Source organism: Schistocerca americana, chromosome 10 (genome assembly GCF_021461395.2).
Source record: "Schistocerca americana isolate TAMUIC-IGC-003095 chromosome 10, iqSchAmer2.1, whole genome shotgun sequence".
Classification (NCBI taxonomy): Eukaryota; Metazoa; Arthropoda; class Insecta; order Orthoptera; family Acrididae; genus Schistocerca; species Schistocerca americana.
In genome coordinates, this window is record NC_060128.1 from 93,380,764 (window position 1) to 93,394,095 (window position 13,332).

Below are 13,332 nucleotides of genomic sequence, written 5' to 3' on the forward strand. Positions count from 1 at the left end.
TAGTATACGTCGGACACGCGAGTCGCCACTATCAGTGGTGGTGGTGGTTGGTGTTTAACGTCCCATCGACAACTAGGTCATTAGAGACGCAGCTGATGCTCGGGTTAGGGAAGGATTGGGAAAGAAATCGGCCGTGTCCTTTCAAAGGAACCATCCCGGCATTTGCCTGAAACGATTTAGGGAAATCACGGAAAACCTACAGCAGGATGGCTGGAGACGGGATTGATCCGTCGTCCTCCCGAATGCGAGTCGCCACTATCAGTGATTGCAGACCGAGCGCCGCCACACGGCAGGTCTAGAGAGACTTCCTAGCACTCGCCTCAGATGTACAGCCGACTTTGCTAGCGATGGTTCACTGACAAATTTCGCTCTCATTTGCCGAGACGATAGTTGGCATAGCCTTCAGCTACGTCATTTGCTACGACCTAGCAAGGCGCCATTACCAGTTACTATTGATGCCGTAAAACATGTACCGTCAAGAGCTATGTTCACCAATTATGGATTAAAGTTGAGTATTCCAGCAGCTACGTACTTTATTTGCTAGTCTCAATTACTTTACCTGTTCCAGACCTCACGCCAGCCTGCGTGAGCTTAAACGCGTGCCTTTCGGCCTCCTCATAGTGGCTTGGCTGTCTTGCTAAGCCACAACAGTTTGGTGACGAGGATAGGATCGCGTTCGTAAGTATACTGCCCTTATTTACTTGTGTAATTGCTTCGCCAGAATCTCCAGATGTACTGTCCGAATTTATTCGCTTACAGAACCAGCAGACGCAGGCCTTACTTGATGCCCTTGGACAGCTCGTCCAGGGTCAACGTGCAATGCAAAGCGATGCGTCGGTCGCCGCTCCACCGCTCACGCAGCCCCAACACGCAGTTGCATCACCTTTTCGTCCTTTTGATGCGGCACTGGAAAGCTGGACGGAGTGGTCACGCCAATTTGGATTCCATCTCGCCGCCTACAGAATTCAACACAACGAGCGGCAGCCTTTCTTATTATCGTGTGTCGGAGTGTCCACGTACCGTGTGATAGTGAAATTATTTCCTCGACGCGACGTAGCAACTCTGTCCTACGACGAAATTTTGTCTGCATTAGATGCATATTTCAAAGCATCAGTCAATGTAGTTGCGAAAAGGTATACCTTCTATCGTACAAAACGTATGGCAGGTCAGACTAATAGGGAGTGGGTTGCAGCTTTGCAAGGCCTTACTAGGGATTGTGCTTTTGAGTGTCAATGTGGACTCCCTTATTCAAATACTATGGTACGTGATGCTATTGCACAGAACGTTTCTGATGTTCGTATACGGGAACAGATTTTGAAACTAGTCAATCCCTCCCTTCAACAAGTGAGGGACATATTGGATCAGCAGGACACACTTGACTTTGCTCAGGAATCATTTGAAACTTTGCCACCCATGTGTCAGGTTAACCGGCCCGCCGGGCGAGCTGCACGGAACAGTAAACAGCCCTCGCGCCCGGCCGCGCCAAAGCTGCCTGGCTCTCAGCCACGTGTACCGCGCCAGCAAGCAAATGCAGTGAAATCATGCCCGTGGTGTGCTACTAGACACTCGCGTGAGAATTGCCCGTCACGCCAGGCTATTTGCTTTTTCTGTAATAAAAAAGGACATGTTCTAAGTGTTTGCCAGAAAAAGCTCCGATCGGAAGCTCAAAACCATTCCAGGCCCTTTGCTTCACGCCAGAATCGGAATCGAACCAAGGATACTCCGGCTCGTGAAACTTCGCCCATGGAAATTCATGTAGTTCATTCCACTCCGCCCAGTGCCACTCTCTCTAACAGTGACTGTGTTCGTCCCACCAAGAGTGTGCGTCGACGTCGCCGGAAATCACGTCAAGTCGCAAGTGCTTCTGTACCAGTGTCAGTTCACGTTGCATGAGACAGTCGCTCTTGTTGTCAGCAGGACAATAAACTTTTTGTAGACTTGGACATTAACGGCAATGTGATAACATTCCAGCTCGATACCGGAGCTGCAGTTTCACTGATCAATCAAGACATGTACAAACGGCTGGGCACACCTCCGTTGCATGCCGCAAATGTTAAGCTAACTACATATTCAGGTCATGGGCTCCCTGTGTTAGGACAGTGCAGCCTTCTTGCAACATACAAGGGACAAACAAAACTTGTGTCATTGTACGTCCTTCGTTCTTCTTCTGCAGTGAACTTGTTTGGTTTCGATTTGTTTCAGTTGTTTAACTTGTCTATAGTCAGTCAGGTCCTATCAGTGAACCAGACTGTGCCTTCAGACAGTGTTTCTCGTCTATGTGAAGAGTTTGCAGACATTTTTGCACCGAGCCTTGGTTGCGCTAAGAACTATAAAGCACATTTGGAACTGAAAGTAAACGCGCAGCCAAAATTTTTCAGAGCGTGCAATGTTCCTCACGCATTGCATGATGAGGTAGCAAGAACATTACACGATTTGGAATCACAAGGTGTGATTGAACGTGTGCAGGCTTCTCTCTGGGCATCACCCTTAGTAATTTTGTCAAAACCTTCCGGAAAATTGAGACTTTGTGTGGACTTCAAGGCAACAGTGAATCCCCAACTAGTGACTGCAACTTTTCCTTTACCCCGCCCGGAGAGATCTTTTTGACAAACTGTGACCGGGTAAATATTTTTCGATGTTGGACCTAGCAGATGCGTACTTGCAAATACCAGTGGACGAAGAATCCCAGCGCGTTTTGGTGATTAACACGCATCTTGGTTTGTATCGCTTCAAACGACTGCCATTCGGGTGTGCATCCGCCCCTGCATCGTTTCAGCAATATCGACAAACTGTTTGTGCGTCGGTCCCTACTGCAGCAAACGATCTGGACGATATTGTGATCTCCGGAAAGACGGAAGAAGAACATTTAGCCAATCTCAGAACATTATTTCAGGTCTTGCGCCAAAATGGTCTTCACTTGTGGAAGGACAAATGTGTGTTTTTTGCTTGTGACTTACCATATTTGGGACATGTAATCAATGCCCAAGGCATACATCCCAGTCCTGAGCACCTCCGTGCCATACAAGACTTGCCTTCGCCGCAGGATTTGAAGCAGCTACAGAGTGTGCTGGGTAAAATTAATTATTGCAACCGATATATGCGCCACGCCTCTTCCATCTCAGCTCCGCTTCATCGCTTACGCCGTAAGGGTGTTCCGTTCGTCTGGACGACGGAATGCGAACGCGCCTTTCGCCAGTTGAAATCGGCGTTGCTTTCCAATACTTGCCTTACGCCATTCGATGCCCAGAAACCCCTTTTGTTGATGGTGGATGCATCGGATTTCGGGATCGGTGCTGTGCTTGCGCACAAAGATGGTTCGCACAATCGCCCTATTGCCTTTGCGTCCAAATTGCTCTCGTCTGCGCAAAGAAATTATTCACAGGTCGAGAAAGAAGCATTGGCTCTCGTATTTGGTGTTACAAAGTTTCATGATTTCTTGTATGGTCGTCACTTTACCATCATCACAGACCACAAACCTTTGACATCGCTTTTTCATCTGAACAAGCCTGTACCTCCACGTACAGCACAGAAATTCATTCGCTGGTCTATTTTCCTCTCGCAGTACCGCTACGATATCTCGTATCGGTCCACTGCTAAGCACGGAAACGCCGATGCGTTGCCCTGTTTGCCTGTTGCTGAGGATAGAGCATTCGATTCCTCCGAACTTGCTTGCATGTTCATTGATTCGGAAACCGATGACGTGGTCGAATCGTTTCCGATTGATTTTCGTCGTGTAGCTACAGCCACAGCTGCAGACCCTGTCCTTGCTCCCGTTCTGCGTTTTGTTGCTACTCAATGGCCCTTGTCAAAGTCACGGATCGCGGATCCGTTGGTTCGCCGATTTTTTGCTCACAAGGAGAGACTTTTTGTACGCCGTGGTGTTTTGCTGTTGCGTTGAGATAATTATCAGTCCAGGGCCGTGGTCCCACGTTCGTTACAGTCCTCTGTCTTACAGCTTCTCCACCAAGGACACTGGGGTATAGTGAGAACGGAACAACTTGCTCGTCAGCACTGTACTTGGTTCGGAATCGATGCCGCGATTACGAATATGTGCTCTTCTTGCATGACGTGTGCCGGACAACAATCCGCACCACCGCGGACGTTCTTTGCATGGCCAAAAGCCACTTCCCCTTGGCAACGCTTACACATCGATTTTGCTGGTCCATTCTGGAATGCTCTATGGTTTGTTGTGGTAGATTCATTCAGTAATTTTCCTTTTGTTCTCCGGATGTCTTCCACGACGTCATCTGCCACCATCCAAGCGTTATCCGCTATCTTTTGCATTGAAGGTCTTCCACAGACTATTGTTTCCGACAATGGCCCACAATTCATGTCCACAGAATTTCAGTCATTCTGCAAGGCCAATGGTATTCAACATCTGACATCCGCGCGGTTTTCGCCACAGTCAAACGGTGCCGCTGAACGTTTGGTCAGGACTTTCAAGTCACAGATGTTGAAGTTGAAAGAGTCTAATTCTCGGGAGGACGCGTTATTGCTCTTATTGTCCTCGTATCGCTCTCAGCCCCGAGATGGTCGCTCGCTGGCTGAGTTGCTTCACGGTCGCCCTCATCGAACCTTGATGTCTTTGCTACATCCGCCGCATCAGGTTCCTGTGCAGCGGCAGACACCTGCTTTTGCCCCAGGCGACGTTGTCTACTACCGCAACTATCGAGGTTCACGGCGTTGGCACGAAGGGCGCATTCTTCGCTGCCTCGGCCGCGCTATGTATTTGGTTTTGGGGGCCTCTGGTGAGGTGCGTCGGCATCTCAATCAGCTGCGCCTCTGTCGTCGCACGGAATCTGCCGCTCCCCGTCTGCTTTCAGCGACGTTGCCGTCCGGTCAGCGCCCTGGGGATCCATCTACTGGCTCGCCTCAGCCCCAGGTGTTACCGACGCTGCCTTCCATTTTGCCCCATGGCGGCGCGCCGCCGTCGCCGCCGCCGCCTGTTCTCCCGCCGGCGACGCCCGCAGTGGACGCGTCGCTGCAACCGCCGGGCGCCTCTCTGGGTCACGCGCCGCCAATCGCTTCCAGTGACCAGTTGTCTTCCGCCTACGGGCGCATACACCGCATGTTGGCGTGCACCCTGGACTAGGTTTTCAGGCGTTTCCTAGCTCCCCTCGGACCGAATGGCAGGGTGCGGGTGGCACAGCCTCGCCTGTTGTTAGGCTCCCCACCTCGTCGCATACGCCAACATGGGGTCCTCTCCACGGCGGGCGGAAGCCTTATGCCACAACCGTCCGCCGATTTGCGGGGGAGGAATGTGGTGCCACCGCCAGACACCACACTTGCTAGGTGGTAGCCTTTAAATCGGCCGCGGTCCATTAGTATACGTCGGACCCGCGTGTCGCCACTATCAGTGATTACAGACCGAGCGCCGCCACACGGCAGGTCTAGAGACACTTCCTAGCACTCGCCCCAGTTGTACAGCCGACTTTGCTAGCTATGGTTCACTGACAAATTACGCTCTCATTTGCCGAGACGATAGTTAGCATAGCCTTCAGCTACGTCATTTGCTACGACCTGGCAAGGCGCCATTACCAGTTACTATTGATGCTGTAAAACATGTACCGTCAAGAGCGATGTTCACCAGTTATGGATTAAAGTTAAGTATTCTAGAAGATACGTACGTTTTTTGCTAGTCTCAATTCCTTGTCCTGTTCCAGACCTCACGCCAGCCTGCATGAGTTTAAACGCGTGCCTTTCGGCTTCCTTATAGTGGATTGGCTGTCTTGCCAATCCACAACATGGTGCTACAGAAGAATGCTGAAGATTTGATGGGCAGGTCACTTAACTAATTAGGAGGTACTGAACAGAATTGGGGAGAAGGGGAATTTGTGGCACAATTTAACTAGAAGAAGGGATCGGTTGGTAGGATATGTACTGAGGCTTCAAGGGATCACCAATTTAGTACTGGAGGGCTGTGTGGAGGGTAAAAATCGTAGCAGGTTCAGAAGGATGTAGGTTGCAGCAGTTACTTGGAGATGAAGAATCTTGTACAGGATACAGTAGCATGCAGAGCTGCACCAAACCAGGCTCTGGACTGAAGACAACAACAATTGAAAACCGTCCTGAGTACGAAATTCGTACAGTGATTCGTCTTCTCTCTGCGAAAGACGTTACAGTGCAGATTATCACCGGCAGACAAATGAAGTTTATGGGGAAAACTGCGTGACCTGTGCATTGGTAAGAAGGGCGTTTAGAGACGGCAATGCTGATGTTTGACGTATTCTGAAGTGGGCAACCATCTGTTCAAATCTTCGTGTATCCGTAATTGAAACGGGTGACTTGGGACGTCAGCTAGTATAACATACCGGGTGATCAAAAAGTCAGTATAAATTTGAAAACTGAATAAATCACGGAATAATGTAGATAGAGAGGTAAAAATTGACACACATGCTTGGAATGAGATGGGGTTTTATTACAACCAAAAAAAGTATTGCTAGACGCGTGAAAGATCTCTTGCGCGCGTCGTTTGGTGATGATCGTGTGCTCAGCCGCCACTTTCGTCATGCTTGGCCTCCCAGGTCCCCAGACCTCAGTCTGTGCGATATCTGGGGTTACCTGAAGTCGCAATTGTATCGTGATCGACTGACATCTCTAGGGATGCTCAAAGACAACATCCGACGCCAATGCCTCACCATAACTCCGGACACGCTTTACAGTGCTGTTCACAACATTATTCCTCGACTACAGCTATTGTTGAGGAATGATGGTGGGCATATTGAGCATTTCCTGTAAAGAACATCATCTTTGCTTTGTCTTACTTTGTTATGCTAATTATTGCTATTCTGATCGGATGAAGCGTCATCTGTCGGAAATTTTTTTGAACTTTTGTATTTTTTTTTTTTGTTCTAATAAAACCCCATGTCATTCCAAGCATGTGTGTCACTTTGTACCTCTCTATCTACATTATTTATTCAGTTTTCAAATTTATACTGACTTTTTGATCACCCGGTATGTTAAAAAATGACGAAATTCCTCCAGCTGTATTAAGGTGTTGCTTTTATTGGCAACTAGTTTCGGTGTTGTTACAACATCATCTTCAGGTGCATACTTGTTGACAGCAACCGTATGTGTCTACACTAGTAGTCACTGGTGACATAGGTATGTTGCATGCGGAAGCCAGGTAGTAACCGTAGCGGTCGCGCGGTTCCAGACTGAAGCGCCTAGAAGCGGTCGGCCACACCGGCCGGGGAAAACATATGTCATTACCAATATTTTGTGCAGGAAGTCGACGGCGAAGCACAACGGTGCATTTCGTCCACGTCTAGTGAGTTTTCTGCAGCTTCAAGGTGTGTTCGTTTTATCTCAAGAAAATGACGATAACCTCACAACGGTCATTCAGTGCTGCTCGAGAAGTACGGTCGCAGATTTCTATAAGGAAGAATTTCGGGTGCCTTTGTTTGTAGTCATAAGTGCCTTCATACAAGTGAAAAATTTTATTGAAATTTAAATTACAGTACAAGCTTTGGTGCAAGTATAAAATGCTTTAAAATACACGTGTTTTTTTGTAAACAAAGGACACATACTTGAAAAAGTCATGCCTCCTATATATAGGAAAGCAATAAAGAAACAGAATCTGTTTGCTAGCAATAAGGCTAATATTTCCATATTTGATGTCATGGAAAAATGTTTTTTTTTCACTGTAAAGTGACACTATGTTTAACACGTATGCGCCTTCTGCCTGTGTTGTGAGACAGGCGGTGTTGTTTGTTAGTCTGGAGCCTGGTGCAGGGTGCAGGGTGCACCTATCGGGCCTGGAACTCGACCCACAGGGCGGGCGGCGTCTCGACCACCCCCGGGATGTTGCTGATGCACGGGGGCGGCACCCCGTCCGACCGGATGAAGAAGTTCTGCAGGATCGTCGCCAGCATCAGGAACATGTTCTGCCGCGCGAACGTCTCCCCGGGGCACACGCGCTTGCCTGCCAACACCAAGACCCGTCAGTGCAGTGACTTTCCTTAGACGTCCCAAAACAGTAGCCAACAGATGTAATCACACATGTGTGACAAAAAGAGACGATAACAACATGGTTCAAATGGCTCTGAGCACTATTGGACTTAACTGCTGTGGTCATATGTCCCCTAGAACTACTTGAACCTAAATAACCTAAGGACATCACACACATCAATTCCCGAGGCTGGATTCGAACCTGCGACCGTAGCGGTCACGCGGTTCCAGACTGCAGCGGCTAGAACCTCTCGGCCGCTCCGGCCGGCAGACGATAACACATTAATATGGAAAAGTGTGGCATAAATGTTTCATTCCTAGCAGGTGTTTGCTTGCTGAACTTCATGCAAAGACATGTCACTCTAAAGTTACTGCTCAGTGCAAGCCACTATGGAAAACACCCAATGTCGATGTTATGAAGTGCTGTGACTACAAAAAAATGGAGGAAGACGGGGAGATTCATTATCCTATCATTTGTTTAATATACAGGGTGAGTCACCTAACGTAATCACTGGATATATTTCGTAAGCCACGTCAAATACTGACGAAACGATTCCACAGACCGAACGTGAGGAGAGGGGCTAGTGTAATTGATTAATACAAACCATACAAAAATGCACGGAAGTATGTTTTTTAACACAAACCTACGTTTTTTAAAATGTAACCACGTTAGTTTTGTTAGCACATCTGAACATATAAACAAATACGTAATCAGTGCCGTTTCTTGCATTGTAAAATGTTAATTACATCCGGAGATATTGTAACCTAAAGTTGACGCTTGAAACCTCTGACGTTCAGTTGCGTGTTGTAACAAACACGGGCCACGGTCGGGGAGCAGCATCTGCAGGGACATGTTTACGATGACGACCGAGTTTACGAGTGTGGCTGTAGTGCACTGTTGTGGTTTGGTCTAGCTGTCGCAGTGTCCGCATGTAGCGCTTGCTGCTATTGTTATTCTGCATTCGTCTCCGCACGCAGACTAACTGTAGTACACCGTGTTACCAGACGTCTGTGATAGTGTAGTGTTGTAGGAACTGTGACCATGGTGTAAGGCGGAGAAGATACTCATCTATGGCGAGTGTCGACGAAATGCAGCTGAAGCCTGCAGGGTGTATGCAGAACGGTACCCGTACAAAGAGCCGCCCTTTGCAAAACATCTACCGCCAACTGTATGCAACAGGTATGGTCGTAGCACGCAAACGGGTCCGTAACAGGCCCGTCACAGGAGAAGCGGGTGCAGTTGGTGTGTTAGCTGCTGTTGCCATGAACCCACACATGAGTACACGGGACATTGCGAGAGCCGGTGGACTGAGTCAAAGTAGTGTCATGCGCATACTGCATCGTCACCGCTTTCACCCCTTTCATGTGTCGCTACATCAGCAATTACATGGTGATGACTTTAATCATCGAGTGCAATTCTGTCAATGGGCATTAACGGAGAATGCGTTGCAGTTCTACCTGTTTACCGATGCAGTGGGTTTCACAAACCACGGGGCAGTGAATCTACGGAACATGCGTTACTGGCCCGTGGACAATCCTCTCTGGGTCAGACAGGTAGAGCGACAGCGACCGTGGACTGTAAATGTATGGTGCGGAATCATTGGCGACCACCTCATTGGTCCTCACTTCATTGCAGGGGTCCAAACAGCTGCAACATACATCGCGTTTCTACAGAATGATCTGCCAACGTTGCTCGAAAATGTCCCACTGGAAACGCGTCGACGTATGTGGTATCAGCATGATGGTGCACCTGCACATTCCGCAATTAACACTAGGCTGACCCTTGACAGGATGTTCGACGGGCGTTTCATAGGACGTGGAGAACGCATAAATTGGCCAGCCCGTTCTCCTGATCTTAGACCTCTCGGCGTCTTTCTGTGGGGTACGTTAAAGGAGAATGTGTACCGTGATGTGCCTACAACCCCAGAGGATATGAAACAACGTATTGTGGCAGCCTGCGGCGACATTACACCAGATGTACTGTGGCGTGTACGACATTCATTACGCCAGAGATTGCAGTTGTGTGCAGCATATAAGGGCCACCACATTGAACATCTATTGGCCTGACATGTCGGGGCACACTCTATTCCACTCCGTAATTGAAAACGGAAACCACGTGTGTACGTGTACCTCACCCCTCATGGTAATGTTCATGTGCGTCAGTGAAAAAGATCAATAAAAAGGTGTTAGGATGTGGACGTAATGTGCTGTTCCAGTCTCTTCTGTACCTAAGGTCCATCACCGTTCCCTTTGGATCCGTACGTAATTCGGTGCTCTCCGATACACACGATCGAACAGCGGAGGAGTGGTACTCAAGATTCAACTTTAGATTACAATATCTCCGGATGTAATTAACATTTTACAATGCAACAAACGGCGCTGATTACGTATTTGTTTATATGTTCAGATGTGCTAACAAAACTAACGGGGTTCCATTTAAAAAAACGTAGGTTTGTGTTAAAAAACATATTTCCGTGCATTTGTTTATGGTTTGTATTAGCCAATTACACTAACCCCTCTCCTCACGTTCGGTCTGTGGAATCGTTTCGTCAGTATTTGATGTGGTTTACGAAATATATCCAGCGGTAATGTTAGGTGACTCACCCTGTATACACAAAGCCATGTCAGTGCAGTGACTTTCTCTCGACGTCCCAAAACAGTGGCTGAGAGATGTAATCGCACGTGTGACAAAAAGCGACGATAACAAATTAATATGGACAACCGTGGCATAAGTGTCTCGTCCCTAGCAGGTGTTTGTTTGCTGAGTTTCATGTAAAGAGATGTCGCTTTAAAGTTATGATTATTCCACTGCTACCGTTACTGAGGACTGCTGAGTGCAAACCACTATGGAAAATACCCAGTGTCGATGATACAGAATATGTTGTGATGTGCTGTGACTACAAAAAATGGAGGAAGGTGGGGAGATTCATTATCCTGCCTTGTGTTTAATATTAACGTTGGGAAACGTCATAAGAGGTACAGACATCAACAGGAGGGAAACTGCCCTGGGCACATCAGTTCAGGGGTTGCTATAGCAGTTGCAATTGATATAATTACAACAAAAAAAAGTACACTCTAGAAGTCTCGAAAGAACTGCTAGAAAGATAAGCCTACATATAAAGCAAAGGAAAACTTTGTACGAGGGACATTCAATAACTAGGGGTCAATTGATGTAGAAAAAAACAGTGTTTTTGTACGAAACATGATCCCCACCCATATTAATACGTTTCTCCCAACGATGAACTATTTTTTTCGTACTACCTGACGCAAAGAAGTCCCTGTCTTGTTGTTTGAACAACTTCCCCACAGATTCTTTTACCTTCTCGTCGTTGCCGAACTTTTCCTCAACGTGGACCAAACAAATGAAAATTATGTTTACAGAAAAACCCTCTTCGTTTTCATAGCGTTTTTCCAAGTCTGTGCACGCTCTGAATCTTGTTTCCTTGTGTCGTTGCGTTAACTCTTTCGGCACCCACTTTGCACTTGTTCTGTTGTACTTGAGCTTGTTACAGATTGCGTTATGAACTGTGCCAACACTTCCTGCAACTGTCTTTGCTATACGTTAAACTGTAATACATCGGTCCTTAGCAATAATGTCGTCATTGAAGCTTTCTGGCGAGGCAATTGACATTACAACTGGCTGTCAGTCACTGAGGATCGACCGTTTTTGAACTGTTCCACTTGCTTAGAAAAGTTTCCGTTGCTCATATAGCTTTCACCATACTGTAAAATCATTCGAGAAAAGACTTTAGGCGGTTTTTCGTCTTCAGTAAGCAAAGTACGGATCACTGAACACTGTTCGACTAATGCGGAGACTTCAAGGATGAGTGGGTTTACCTCAGAATCTTATTTTCTATGTTTCACAGTACCTGCAACTTAGTATAATTCAGCAGGTGACATATTTACAAATACTGTCGAGAATCGCTGCTGTGTGACATTTATTTTTGTCTATCTTTAACTATAGGTTTGTTTCAGATGAACTGCCATTATCGAATGAACTGCAGTACAGTGTGGGTGACGTTATTTTCATTATACATACTCATTATACATATTTATGTTATGGTACGACATTGAGCATGGATTACTACTTACATATATATTGTCTAGATAGGTTGACATGTATATATAACATCGTTCTTAGCTGTATTTTTACTGTCGTTCTATATTTGTTGAAGTAACGCAGTAAATACTTTTATTATGAGAGTAATTTGACAGTTTTGGAGCTATGATGTCATATGTTTACAAAGTACAAGCACTTTTATACAGGTGATTATGGTTCTAGATGTAGGATGTGCATTCAAGTTCTAAGGCCTCCGATTTTTTTTTCTCCGGACTGGAAAGAGATAGAAACATGCGCATTGTTTTAAAATGAGGCCGCGTTCATTGTCAATACGTCCCAGAGATGGCAGCACCGTACGGCAGATGGAATTTTACCGCCAGCGGCGAGAATGAGAACTGTTTTAGCTTAAAATGGCGACGTTTTCCTTACTTGAACAACGTGCAATCATTCGTTTTCTGAATTTGCGTGGTGTGAAACCAATTGAAATTCATCGACATTTGAAGGAGACATCTGGTGACGGAGTTATGGATGTGTCGAAAGTGCGTTCGTGGGTGCGACAGTTTAATGAAGGCAGAACATCGTGTGACAACAAACCGAAACAACCTCGGGCTCGCACAAGCCGGTCTGACGACACGATCGAGAAAGTGGAGAGAATTGTTTTGGGGGATCGCCGAATGACTGTTGAACAGATCGCCTCCAGAGTTGGCATTTCTGTGCACACAATCCTGCATGACGACCTGAAAATGCGAAAAATGTCATCCAGGTGGGTGCCACGAATGCTGACGGACGACCACACGGCTGCCCGTGTGGCACGTTGCCGAGCAATGTTGACGCACAACGACAGCACGAATGGGACTTTCTTTTCGTCGGTTGTGACAATGGATGAGACGTGGATGCCATTTTTCAATCCAGAAACAAAGCGCCAGTCAGCTCAATGGAAGCACACAGATTCACCGCCACCAAAATAATTTCGGGTAACTGCCAGTGCTCAAAAAATGATGGTGTCCATGTTCTGGGACAACGAGGGCGTAATCCTTACCCATTGCGTTCCAAAGGGCAGTACGGTAACAGGTGCATCCTACGAAAATGTTTTGAAGAACAAAGTCCTTCCTGCACTCCAACAAAAACGTCCAGGAAGGGCTGCGCATGTGCTGTTTCACCAAGACAACGCAGCTGCACATGGAGCTAACGTTACGCAACAGTTTCTTCGTGATAACAGCTTTGAAGTGATTCCTCATGCTCCCTACTCACCTGACCTGGCTCCTAGTGACTTTTGGCTTTTTCCAACAATGAAAGACACTCTCTGTGGCCGCACATTCACC

General features: G+C 47.1%; 1 protein-coding gene across 1 annotated transcript in view; it reads right to left on the minus strand.

Moving 5' to 3' along the window:
• Nucleotides 1-7,680: 7,680 nt before the first annotated feature.
• LOC124552264 (probable cytochrome P450 304a1) overlaps nucleotides 7,681-13,332 on the minus strand; it is a 44,484-nt gene continuing 38,832 nt past the window's right edge. Inside the window, exon 10 of the mRNA XM_047126544.1 lies at nucleotides 7,681-7,924. Coding sequence (XP_046982500.1) covers nucleotides 7,749-7,924 — 176 coding nt within the window. The 3' untranslated portion in view covers nucleotides 7,681-7,748. The remainder of the gene's footprint in view (nucleotides 7,925-13,332) is intronic.